General features: G+C 38.5%; 1 protein-coding gene across 1 annotated transcript; it reads right to left on the reverse strand.

Annotated features, from left to right (window-relative positions):
* Nucleotides 1-5,677: 5,677 nt before the first annotated feature.
* LOC115994734 (haloacid dehalogenase-like hydrolase domain-containing protein At2g33255) lies at nucleotides 5,678-13,173 on the reverse strand. The gene is made up of 5 exons (XM_031118968.1): nucleotides 12,668-13,173; nucleotides 11,044-11,086; nucleotides 8,077-8,137; nucleotides 6,779-6,913; nucleotides 5,678-6,373 (listed from the first exon to the last, which is right to left on the reverse strand). Exons 1-5 carry the CDS (start codon nucleotides 13,155-13,157, stop codon nucleotides 6,209-6,211), a joined length of 894 nt encoding a protein of 297 aa, XP_030974828.1. The 5' UTR covers nucleotides 13,158-13,173; the 3' UTR covers nucleotides 5,678-6,208.
* Nucleotides 13,174-13,727: the final 554 nt, after the last annotated feature.

Genomic DNA, 13,727 nt, shown 5'->3' on the forward strand with positions numbered 1-13,727 from the left:
GCTAATTTCCGGAAAAGGAAAATGTTTCCATGTGTTTGGTTGCATTTCAAAAAATTTTCCGGAAAATATTTTCTGGTGTTTGGAAAAGAAGAAGGAAAACACAAATCCAGAAAAAATCATCAACGATCTCGCGATCAACGGCGACGGCGACGGCGCAAGATCGCGATCAACGGCGACGGCGCGATCTCGCGATCGACGCTTCGCGAGATCGCGCCGTCGATCGCGATCAACGGCGCGGGCAAGATCGCGATCTCGCGACGGCGCGCGATCGCGCCGTCGATCGCGATCTCGGTCGAAGGCGAGATCGCGATCAACTGCACGATCTCGCGACGGCGCGATCTTCGCGGCGCTCTGGGTGTGAGGTTCGATCGCCGTTTGGGGTGCGTTTGAATCGACTTCAAACGCTCGTTCGCCGGATCGTTCGCCGGATCAGAGCACTGGGTGTGAGGTAGATTGTTTTTTTTTTGTTCTTTCTTTCAAGCTCGCGTGTTGTGTTTTCTGTTTTTTCTCTCCCTCTCTCTGCGTTTTGCAAGCCACGGAAATCAATTGAAGTGAAAATGAAGGCAGATTTTCATTTCCGTGGTCAAGGCTTCAAATTTCGGTCAACAGGAAATTCATTTCCGGAAAATAATATTTTCCGTCACAGCCAAACGCTCCATTTTCCGGAAATTGATTTCCGGAATTCATTTGAAGTCGAAACAAACGCACCCTTAGATGCTTCTCATGAAAGGGGACCAATCATCATATGCCGCATCACTCCATGATTTACCCAATGATCATACTAGAAACTAAGTTTGCTATTTCTCCCCACTGTCCATTTAATACCTCTGTTAAAGACTTCCATACCTTTCTTCATTGCAAACCACGTTTGGGAGCATGGGAGCTTGTTTTGGTTACTCAAACACAGCCTATGGTTTGGGCAATACTTTGATTTTAAAACACACGCCCAAAGAGATTCCTTTTCTACATGATATCTCCAGTTTAGCTTCGCTAGAAGGGCAATGTTTCTGCCCCTTGCTACTTGTAATCCCAATCCTCCTTCCAGATTGGGTTTGGCTACCTTCTGCCAATCGATCCAATGGACCTTCCTTGCTAACTCCGTAGTGCCCTAAAGAAAGTTTCTATTGACACGATCCATTCCCTTGAGAATTCTCCCAGGGAGGAAGGAGCATTGCATAATATACGATGGAATGGTTGATGATGATGCCTGAATAAGGACAGCCCTACTTACTAGGGATAGCAAGTTAACCTGCAAGCTTTTGCTTTACTCTGTGCAATATAAAGTTGAAGTCTTGTGTGGAAGAACCAGGTTGTTTAATAGGGATGCCAAGGTATCTCCCTAACCCTGGGGTGGAAGCAAACCCAAGAATACCACTTAGAGACTCCCTTGTATCTCTATCCACATTCAGTGAAAAATACATTATGGATTTAGTTTCACCTATCATTTGGCCCGAGATATCACAAAAATCATCAAGAACCTCTCTAATGGTGGAGCAATTCAAATGGTTAGCCCTTGCAAAAAGGACTAGTTCATCAGTAAACATTAAGTGGGAGAACACCGGACCACTTTGAGAAGCTTTAACTTGATTCCATAGCTTATTGCTGCACTTTTCTTCTATGAGTTAGCCAAGGAAGTCAATGCAGAGTATAAAAAGGTAAGAGCATAAGGGATCCCCTTGTCTAATTCCCCTTGACGGAAGATTTGGCTTTAATGGTGCACCATTTAAAAGAATTGAGGTGGACACCAAAGAAACACAACTCATAATAAGGTCTATGAGGTCCCCAAGAAGGTTTATCCTCAAAAGCATATTCCTGATGAATCTCCACTCCAGCTTACCATAAGAGTTCTCCAAATCGATCTTGATATCCATATAACCCACCTTGCCTTTCTTTCTACTAATGGAATGAATAAGCTCCTGCACAATGACGACATTATCAATGCCTTTCCGTCTCAACACAAAAGTGGTTTGGAGAGGGGTATGAGTTTTCCTAGATACGGTCTGAGTCTTGCTACTATGATTTTTATAACCACCTTATAAATTGTGTTGCACAAACTAATCGAGCAGTAATTCCCAGTAGTCTCATGACTTTGTATTTTCAGAATAAAAGCAATGTGAGTCTGATTGAGATACTCAGGGGTTTTCCCTTCCATGAAAATTCTTTTGACTTCTCTTACTACTGAGTCATCTATAGTTGGCCAAAACCTTTTGGAAAAAACCTGCATGCAACCCATCCAAACCCGGAGCTTTAAAGGCTTTTAGCAACTAGAGTGTTGTTCTAATCTCATCCACTGTCACCTGCCCTCCAACACTCTCTTTTTCTTCTTCATTAAGTCGGTCATGCCATTGAGAGAGAGAAGGCATGGCTTTTGACAAAGATGTCAGCAAAGAAGTATAAATGTCCCTAAACCCATTGCTGATAAGCTCAAATATATCTTCTTCCTCTTGGATCCATTCACCAACAAAGTTTGTAATTGCCAAAATCTAATTCCTCTTCCTCCTAACCAAAGTTGACACATGAAAAATATTGTATTCCGATTTCCTATATCATCCAGTTTACCCAAGACTTAAGTGCCCAAAGATCCTCTTCTTGTCCCATGATCACATCAAGCTCACGGAGAAGCTCATTTTCAAGGTTGAGGAGATAAGCCAAAGGTCTAATGGCATTTGCACGTTGAATCCCATTCAGCCAAGCCAAGCATTTGCTACTACCCCAGTAAAGGTCTGATCAGAAAGCCAAAATTTTTGGAATTTAAACAGCTTGACTCGAAACGATTGGGCTTTAGGCTGCATCTTAAGAAGAACCGAGTAGTGGTCCAAGTGGCACCTAGTGAGATGAGTTACTCTCACTTCTGGATAAAGCAAACACTAGCTTAAATTGACAAAAAATCTGTCAATTCTTTCTTAAATTAACCCCTGAACATCTCTTCGGTTAGTCCATGTGAATCACTCCATCAAAAGAGAGTCTCTCTATAATTTCCCTAGCCCTATCTCCTCCAATTCTAGTCTCCATAATTATCAAATTCCCCGAATCATGGTTGCTCACCAATTCCCTAACATGCTTTTGAAAGGAGGGCTTTAAAGCACCCCTACAATTCCATATAATAATATTCATGACTAATGAATGATATGGGGTAGGGCACTCATCATATAGAGGTAGTGACTTCACCTCCTCCCTCAAGTTTCATTCTATCTTTCTCATCATCTCCATCATCTGTCCTCTCCCCGAGATCAGAGTCAGGTTGTTCCCATTTTCATTTCCTACACCATCACATGGAGATTGAACTCCCTCATGGGTTTGAACACTTGGATCAACTTCGTTATGGGTTTGTTCCCCATGATGAAGGATGCAATTGGTCAATCTTCTAGCATACGCCTCTCCAATAGTTCCTCACTTGGATTTACTTCGCATAGGAGGGGAGTTGATGATATCAGAGGCAACTTCTCCCACCTCGTTCTTCGTTTTTCCATCGAAGATGGAGTGTCAGTGAGAAAGTGCCACCAAGGATTGGGAGCTTCTTGCCATGCTAGGTCCGCCAATGGCATCAAACCTTCTCTGGCACTCACTGTTATCAGTGGAAATATGAACTTCCATGCCTTCTGGAATTTGTCATTGAACCATCCCATTACGTGGGTTGGATTTGCCTAGATTTCGGCTATTACCACTTCCCGTATCTCCACCTCCATTCCCTCTAAATTGATAGCCCACCTCGGCCAAGGAGAGGTTGAGAGTTGAAACTTATGAGGAGTTCTCTGTTCTGACTTGTCATCTCTATGGGTGAAAGGATATTGAGCTTTTGGTGATGAGAGTAGGGCAGCAGCATCAGATGTAGCCTTGAAAGAAGCTTTGTTTGCCCTATTACGCCCAATTACACTTTTGCCCTTAATGAATGGGTTGTCACTGAGCTTCAAAGAGCCTTATTTGGTACCCGAATCTATATGAGCTTTTGCTTTTGGGCTTGGGCAAGCTAGACTCAAGTCCAACAAAAGACTTCCCTTAGTGATGTTTTGCACTACTTCTAATAGCTGAAGACTCGTTAGTGATCTGGTAGGGGATAATTTCCTTCCCCTCTCTTAGGGATCCACTATTAGAAGCTGCCTTGCCCACGTCAACATCTGATCTTGTGTCATTTACAGCTACCTCATGTACCTTCAGGTTATGGCCTTGTGTCTTGCCAGGATCAATTCCATTACCTTTGCGGGTTTTTGTCCCATGCTTTCTCCGTGCAACCACTATCCACAAACCGTAACTGTCCTCTTATACTCCCAATGTGGTCTGTTCTTTCTGCTCATAATTCCCAACTTCATGGCTAATGCATGAGTGTACGACCTACTCTCCCTTTGGCCTATCTTCCTCCTCCCTCTCTATATTTTCACCTCGGATAGTGTAAAGACAGTTTTCCCGCCGGTGACCAATACGTCCACAAGAGAAACAAAGCTTATGGATTCCCTCATAACTCACAAGTTGTTCAAACCTACCAATCTTAACTGCTGTGATGAGTGGCTTATCGATGTCTATCTAAACACATAGACATGCGAACTTGCCTCTCGCCTCAGTTGCCGTATGGGTATTCATTCTCAAGACATTGCCAATGGTCTTACCTATTTGATGCAAAGCTTCAACATAATAGTATTTGATGGGAAGTTCGTAGAGTCTAACCTAGATAGCAACTAATGACACATTTGCAGATGATGGTTTGAAGTTAGGCTCCCACGGCCTAATGGATAAGTAGTGCTCCCCCACAAACCATGGCCCTTTCCTTAACACAATTTCAAAGTCTTCTTTCTAGGAGAAACAAATGAGAAAAAAGTCGTGGCCTAAGTCTACACAGTCTAGATGTCCCATCAGTTTCCACATAGAGTGGATTCTTGAGTGTAGGAAGTTGAAACCAATTGTTCTGCCATAAACTTTGACAATAAGAGCATTCAACCAAGAGTTCCGAATGTGCTACTTAAACTCCTTGGTGAACTTCACTGCTGTAAGACCTTGCTTGAGGGGTTCCACCTCGTCATCCGATTCCGCATCATCCTCCATGAAGTCTGTGAAGTTAAAAGCTTGGGTATAAGCTCCAGGGATTTCTCCCACCAGCTTGTCCTTAAAAGACAATGGTGGCTTTCAAAAAGTGAATGCTTGGCTTGGTTCAAGAGAGCCCGAGCCCTGGCCCTCCATGAAACCAGCATGCCCAACATCCTTGACTTTCTTGGTACTCCTAGTAAGCTCTGCTTCCTCCTCCCTTGACACACCAGAAGTTGAGTGCGAAGACATTCAACTGATGTGAAAAAGAACTCGTACATTAGTGAAAACTAAAACTATACAGAGAGAATTTTCTCTCTCCTCGATCTTGACTCAATTCCTTTTGGATGTGCCCCCATATCCACTTTCAAAGCCAAACCACACTTCCTCCCTTGCTATGTTGTGGACAAACTATATAGCAACTCAAATGCAATCAAAGCATCTGTCAACAAACGACCTACTAGCAAACTACCCTTAACAGGCGCCTGCAAAAACCGCAACTTTTTTTGTGCTTATCTTATATATATATAAAAGGATTCAAACCTGATTCTTCAAATAAAGGAGAGCAGACTATATCACTGATTCACTGAAATACAATGCACTTGGCTTTTATGCGTATCTTACTGTTAAGGCATAATCTACAAATTCTGAAGGTGCATCTGGCTAGAAGGAAAATAGGATGGATTGCTGTTTTCATTCAACATTACAACGTGTATCTAATCCAGCAAAAGATAAATGCTTGAAACGAATCCTTACAAATAATTGTATCTACATTTGCAACAATCTTGCATACAAATAATTGGAAAGGTTAAACATCTTATACCGTTCAGAACCACACCAAGACCAAGACCAAGACCAAGACCAAGACAGGCATATTTCAATATCTCTGAAAGTGGTTCGTAGGCTCATAGCCCCTGCAAGTAACAATTGGGCATTGTCCACCAGAATACATTAGTTGGAATCTCTAACTCAGGTTCTGATTGAAGAATGGGCCATTCATAATCTTTTGCTTGGTACTGTTTTTTGTTGATATCCTCTTTTTTCATAGTTCGTGGATATCTTTTTTGAAATCTTTCTTAGAACGAAGAACAAACCATCCTAAAAGTATTTTTTTTCCTACATTCATCCCTTCATAGAGCACAATTAAAGCTTCTCCTTTTAAATGTGGAAGTTTTTGTGGTCTGCAGGTTGAAGATCATGGTGCTAGGTCGAAATGTTCTTCCAATAGCGAGTAAACTTCAGTAAGGGAAGAGACCTTGAAATCTGGCTTTAGATCCACGTTGGCATATTCAGGGGAGTCATACCTCCCTGTTTGATCAAGCAGGCATGTAAAAGCTCCTGCTCGCTTCCCACAAGCCACCTGTAAAAATCAGATTATAGAAACCAATTCTTATCCATTTGGGACACTGAATAATTATCCATAGGAAGAGCAAGCAAAATTTCGCAACAGCTCATGCCCCAAATTGCAAAGATCTTAATCTTTTTGCATTTAGATATCTGACAATGGCCCTTGGCATTGAGTATACTTCTTCAAATAAAATCATAATCATAATATATTTATACAAATACATTACTGTATTTGCGAAAGGAAAGAAGATTCTCACTGACAAGCAGGGAAGGGGGGGCCACATTCTAGATGAAAGCAAGGGAACATGAAAGGCACTTCACAAAGCATTAACAAGATAATAAAAAAAAAATCAAAGAGAGAGAGGAAATTTTTTTTGATAGGAAAGAGAGAGATGAAAGAAAGAAAGAAAGAACTCACATCATCTTTAAGGCTATCACCAATCATCATTACTTCATTTGGTAGAACTTCCCAATCTGAACAGATATGAAGTAGTGGTGCAGGGTCTGGTTTATATGGACGGAATTCCCTGCTTAGTGCTGGACAAAATGTCATCTGCCATAATATAAAATTACAAAGGATATCAAACTGCAGCACTCATAGAGTATATCTACTTAGGAGGAGCCGTCAAAAAGACAGTCCTTTTCAACAAATGCACACCAGAGGGAAGGGAGAGAGAGTTTTATGGGCAAATAAAATTGAACACAGTTATCACATCGACACTTGGCAATAAAAATAAACTAACCAGCATCATATAAAAAAGAAAAGAAAAGAAAATTCCAGATTGTGCATGGGCAAACCTGCACAAAGGGAAACTTCAAGAGCAGCATGCATGAAGTAGGCTAAGTTTGAAGCCAGGACACAAATATGCAGAATAAGAATCAGCATATAGAAATTACAACACTCATGCAGCAAGAAAGAAATATGCTCATATTTGAACACAACACATTAACTTTTTACATGTCTTGCCCAGCTCTTTTGTGAGTGATAAAAATAAAAATGTTTTGGTACAACTTTTGGTATTTTGCACATGTTTGTTTCCACTGGAGGGGCAAACATGTTTTTGGGGTGAGGGCCAGCCACTTTTCATGTATGAGGGTTTTAGGACCCCAGGTAAAAAGAAATAATGGGACACGTTTATTTGAGAAATTTTGACTTCCACATATGAGCCAGTGCAATGTTTTGCCAAATTTCTTTTGTAGTATAATTTTAACTTATGCCAGATGCTTCTAACAAACAGATCCTTTATATGGTTTTGGTATCTTGATGCTCAAAACTTCAGAATGCTCAACTAAATGTAAACGAGCTTCTTTTTCACCAGATTGACATCTAATAGATGAGGGGGTAAAAGGAGGTTTTCAAACTCAGGGAAGACTAGAACACATAATATATAAAAACTTTAACCCTTTATTTGAATGAGATTAGTGTTTAACATGGGAGTAGCGAAGTACTTTGTTGGGAAATATTTTCTTTAGTGTAGAGTGGTCAGCCTTACCGTAAAGATGGTTAACTAGACAGCACACTGCTAAGAACGCACGACCTATACCTTTTTCTTTTCTTTTTCTTTTTTCTTCAATAGCCCTTTCCAATACACTTCATGGAGTCATTTGTAATGGGACGTTGAGAAAAAGAAGACAATATAGTCAATCATAGATGAGTTATTTCATGTTCAACAACCTTTATACAAAACTTTAGATTGCACGATAGGATAAACTTACCCCAAACCGTTGATGAAACAAATCAACAGCTCCCTTAACATTGCGTGTGATTAATCCCCTTCTGAAAATTAATACAAACAAATAATCAACAAAATTCTCATGGTAGATTGTATAATTACAACATAGTAGTTGTTGCCAAAGATCATTATCACAAGAATATATATATATTTGCATTCAAAAATTTTGCAACATTGACAAGTAATAACTTTCCTTAAAAAATAAAAATAAATAAATAAAAAGAGAGAGAGAGAGAGAGGATAATTGTAATAGATCCTCAAAAAAAAAAAAAAAAAAGTTCATCCAAGCAATAAAGTACAAGAAAGAGTCATGATGCATGTGTCTAAGCACTTGAATCCAATCGTATGGAGATTTTAATAGATTATATTTTAAAAGTTCCTGGTAAGTTCTACATTATTGAAGGTACGATCATTCGTTTCTTGCCATGTCCGCATAACGCATAAAGGAACAGCCCCCCAAGCCTCAACCATTTAATGACGACCAAATCTTTCTTGAAAAGTAATGATATTTTATTGAGGAAAAGGACTACTTCAGGATAACATATTATGGACATAAAGCAGCCTAAAGAATAGAATTATAGTGATGGCACAAAGTCTGCAATGGAATTGCTATTAGCGAAACCTAACACACAAGACCAATTGAACAACAATTAGTTGAACAATGATTTCAATTGAATCAACAAAATTTCTGCATTTTCAAAAGTGAGGCAATTTTTTTCCCTCCACAATGTGCACATCAAATATAAGCGACCTAGATTCCAAATATTCAATAAATGTTTACCAAACCAAATCCTCCAACCATATAAGAGATCAATTACCTTTGTGGTAACACCCATTGAATCCCAAAAGCTCTCAAAACAAAACTCCACCAATCATAGGCATCATCATAAATAATCAATAAATGGTCCATTGTCTCTTACTGCATCAACACATACAAGATACAACTCCACCCAACTAAAGTAAATCCTCTCTTACATAATAATCTTCCCCCAAGCTGTTGTCCACGCAAAGAAAGAAACCCATCTTTGAAGCCTTAATACACCAAATACTCTTCCAAGGAAAAGAGACTTCACCGGTACCTCGTATGGCAGCATAATATGAACAAACATTAAATCTGCCATTCCCATTCAATCTCCATCTCATTCTATCACGACCTTCTCTCCTCAGGATATTTGAGTAAAGGAGATCTAGGAATGAATTTACCAACTCCAATTCCCAATAATTATAATCTCAATGAAATCGAACATTCCAGCTCTGTGCATATGTATCTCTTGAGCAGGGGCATACATTATGGAAACAACATCTTTAAAGAATGATTCCCATGCCATTTTCCAAACCAAAACTGTACTCAGCTACCATTCCCCAAATCAAAGCACACAATTTAGGAATATGTCCCATCCCGTTCTAATACTTATCCATAAACTGCAATTATGAGTCCCTCTAACTGGTTCCAATGTCCATCCACCCCATTCCTCTCCATGCTTCGTAGCTATTTCCGTCTCCACAAATGTGTCCTTCCCATGAAGCCAAAACCATTTTTCCAATGAAGCTTGATAAAAAATTCCTAATTTCCTTACTCCCAATCCTTCATTGGCAATAGGAGAGCAAACTTTACTCCACCTCACCAAATGATATTTGAACTCAACACCCAAGCTGCCAAACAAAAATTTTCTATGTAGCCTCTCCAACATGTTTGTTTGCCACACATGGGAATCGTACACAGAGATAATACATTTGTAACCTTAAAAGCATACTATTTAATAGCATTATCTTCCCCCCTTGTTGACAAATATAATTTCTTCCAACCAGATGATTTGTGCTCATCTTCTCTAAATTGGATTCCACATTCGCCTTAAAGGATGCCCCCAATCGCATTCCAAGATAGCTCAAATGTGTTTGGTTCGCATATTTGCTTAAAGGTATGACAAAAAGTGGCTCTAAGCAAATAAGATGGCTTATCTGAGGGAAAAAAACTAGCTTATTTGCTTAAAGCCACTTTTTGTTTCCCCTTTAAACAAATAAACTTAGCCAAAGCTACCCAACACACACTCACAACATCTTACAACATAGGATACATGGTAACTCTACCATGTTACCAATATCTCCTAATGGAAACCATTTCACTCTTTCTCATGTTACATTTTAAACTTTTAACAACTTCAAAGCAAGTCAACATCATTCTAATATAAAGAACTTGTTCAGAATTTGCATCACAGAATAAAATCACATCAACAACAAATAAAAGATGAAATATATAGAACCCTTCTCTTGTATCATTCCCAACCCTAAAACCATGGATGTAGCCGCCCTCAGTTCTTTTCAACATCTGACTCGACACCTCCATAACCATTAACCAATATAAAAAGTAGTGGTGATAGCAAGTCACCTTGCCTTAGCCCCCTTGAGCCAATCTTCCTTTCCGTGAAGCCAATACATCTATCATCTTTTGGGGCATCACTCATTGCACTTCAAAATAGGGTTAATACTAAGGACCACAACCCATGAGCCATCTCACAATGTAAGAGAAAATATTTTTTCACCACGCCTCAAAGCAAAACACGCTAAATCCACTAACCTTATCACTCTCATACACATTGAAAAATACTCCACATAAGTGTGTGTAGAAGTCAACTAAGAAAATCAAAGAAAATGAATATAGGAATAGCTCCACAAGGGAGCACAATAGGTTAGGGATCATGGAAAAGTTTAAATTGGATGAGAGTGGTTTTGCCTCTTCCATTTTTTTGATTTGTTAGGTTTATACAAATAAAAACCATCAGTGCCTAATTCTAATCTCCTTTATCAATTAATCAACAAACCCAAATCCAAAACCCCCCAATCAAAGTTTAAAAAGGAAAAGTAACAAACTTAGGCCAGCTTTAAACCTATATGCAGACACAAGATAATTATAAATGACTAAAAAGAATACGAAAGAGTGACACGCCTCAACCTTATTTTCTTCTCATTGAGCAACCCACAAAGTTCTGCTGCACCTGCACTAGAATTAACCAAAATTATTATAACTGTGTCAAGTATAAGTTAAAAATTCTATGACGTGCAACTAATCTAGGTGAAGTTCTACTAAAAAAAGTATAAGTTAAAAATAATAAAAATCATATATTAAATCCTATAAAACTAAAAGGAGATCCATTTGGCAAAAGTAATGCAATAAATGAATCTAAAATTTGAACTTCCACACAGGTACTTTTTTTTTTATAGATAATCCGCGTATGTATTTTAAATCAATGAAAAACCCTATAATTTACCTACTACTCTTGGAAAAGGCTGCTCTCTTTCTTTCTTTTTTTGATAAATAACGAAAAATTGTATTAGAAAGAGAATACCCTAGTACACCGGAGGTGTACTAAGAGAGCAGTACAATCAAGTCAAAATACAATGATCAAACAAATATAAAAGAAAAAAACAAGGCGTCGAAAGAAAAGCAGCACTCCAATCCAACAAAGTATGAATGAAAAGGTTACTCTTTATTTGAATTTAATCCAGTTTAGTAGCTTTAACATTTCCCCAAATCTGACGGTGTCCACATCTTTAACTGATGAGGCCGTCTATACATAGTTAGACCCTAGACATAAAATATTAAAGGTAAATTACAAATTACACCCCTAAAGTTTGGGAGTGATTGAATTTTACACCCTGAAGTTTTAAAATTTGGATTTTACCCCTTGACGTTTGGAGATGTTTGGATTTTATACTCTAACATCTCAAAATTTGGATTTTAGCTCCTATATTTTAGAAGTGTTTGGATTTTACTTTCTAAAGTTTAAGGATGTTTGGATTTTACACCCTAAAGTTTTATAATTTTGGGAAGTAAAATCCAAACACTTACAAACTTTAGGGGGTAAAATCTAAATTCTGAAACGTTAGGTGTAAAATCCAAATACCCCAAACTTCAAAAGGTAAAATCTAAATTCTGAAACTTCAGGATGTAAAATCCAATCACACCCAAACCTTAGGGGTGCAATTTGCAATTTACCCAAATATTAACTATATCCATTTCAAGGGATTTATAAAAGGAAAAAGTTTGGCTCCAAATTTGTTTGGAGCTATTATTTGTATTACTTAAACAAGTCATATAACACATTAAAAAAGTTATGCGACTAAAACTACACACTGTTGGTCTCTTCAATCGCCAGGTTGGAGTCAAACAATTTCCTTTATAAAATAAAGAGTTTACTTCCAAACTGGTTTAGAGGAACATTCCTCCAACCCTTGGCAGTTCAATGACCATCCACGTATACACTTTTAGCCATATGCCATTTTTAAGAGTAATAACTAATAATAGTCACACTCTCCTTGTTACACACTCAATTGCTCACCTCACATGTACAGACCGTGCAATAGCGTGTGTGTAATTAATAGATTTTCTACATTTTTAACAACTCGTATAACTTGTTTAAATAATAAACGTGCATAATTTTATGAATCTCCGCATGATGCGTTATAGTACGTTCTCCAAATCAGTTTCTAGAAAAAAGAAAACTTTGTCTTTTACAAAAACCGAACTGAGTGAGAGTCTACAATACAAAAATTGTTAGATAAACGAAGTGGCTAACCGGGCATGATTTGGAGGCGATCGAGGCCGCGGCGCTCGTAATCGGCGATGGTCTCGTAGGCCATCTGTTGCTTCTCGGGGCTCCAGCTCTCAATGTGGTGCAGGATGTCGATTCCGGACGGGCTCTCCGCCTTGATTCGGCGGTACTCATTGTCGCCAAGGACGGCCTTGTACATGGCAACGAAATCGATGACGGGGACCGTTAGGGTTCCGTCCATGTCAAAAACGACGCCCTTAAGGCGAGCCCTCTTGTGAGTGGGAGTGGTGGTGATGAGAGTTGCCATTTGGGGAAGTGGGAATTTGGAGTGCAAGAAAGAGAAGAGGGGTTTGGATTTGGATAAGGGCATTGGGTATTTAAAGGGTTTGGAGTTTTTGTGAGAGTGAGGATGAGGACAAATGGAGGATGGGAGAGTGATGATGGAGAATGTGGTGATGAAGGACATTTGGCTTGAGAGTAAAGGTAGTTGAGAGTGGAACCATGAATCATGCATGTTTGTTGGACTTTGGTGGGAAATCTTTGGGATCATATGGTAACGTGATTTGTATTTTTTTGGAATGCTTATGGATAAAAAAGTGTATAAAAATGCATATAATATTATTTAAAAATTGAAAATATGTTGTTAAATTATCCTACCAAATGGGCCTATATCACCGATGGACTAATGTTGCACAAATCACCTTTTCTTTGTTTTCTGTTTTTTTTTTTTTTAATAGACTTTTCTTTGTTTTTTAATAAACACAAAACTCATAGATCATCATAACTTATCATAATAATACATTATTATTATTATTATTAAAAAAAAATTATGAGCCTTACTTATAAGAATAGAGTAAAAATGAATTATGTACTCTTATTCACACATTTCATCTTACGAGCACACAAAAAAGGAATTCATTTACTTATCATAGATTATATATAATAGTAGAAGCATTTTCCTGCAATTAAAGAGGCGTTGCCACGTTAGAAAAAAGACCACTTAAAAAACAACCACGTATACAATTTATTCTTTAAAATACCGTACGATGTGTTGGGAGAGACTCTTTTTCATCAAATGTTTATA

The sequence above is a fragment of the Quercus lobata genome, chromosome 6 (assembly GCF_001633185.2).
Source record: "Quercus lobata isolate SW786 chromosome 6, ValleyOak3.0 Primary Assembly, whole genome shotgun sequence".
Classification (NCBI taxonomy): Eukaryota; Viridiplantae; Streptophyta; class Magnoliopsida; order Fagales; family Fagaceae; genus Quercus; species Quercus lobata.

Coding starts and splice junctions, on each gene's coding strand:
- LOC115994734 (XM_031118968.1), bottom strand. CDS start 13,157: ATGCATGATTCATGGTTCCACTCTCAACTACCTTTACTCTCAAGCCAA. Junction 8,138..11,043: donor CTCAATGAGAAGAAAATAAG/GTTGAGGCGTGT, acceptor ATTAATTTTCAG/AAGGGGATTAATCACACGCA. Junction 6,374..6,778: donor GTGATAGCCTTAAAGATGAT/GTGAGTTCTTTC, acceptor TGATTTTTACAG/GTGGCTTGTGGGAAGCGAGC.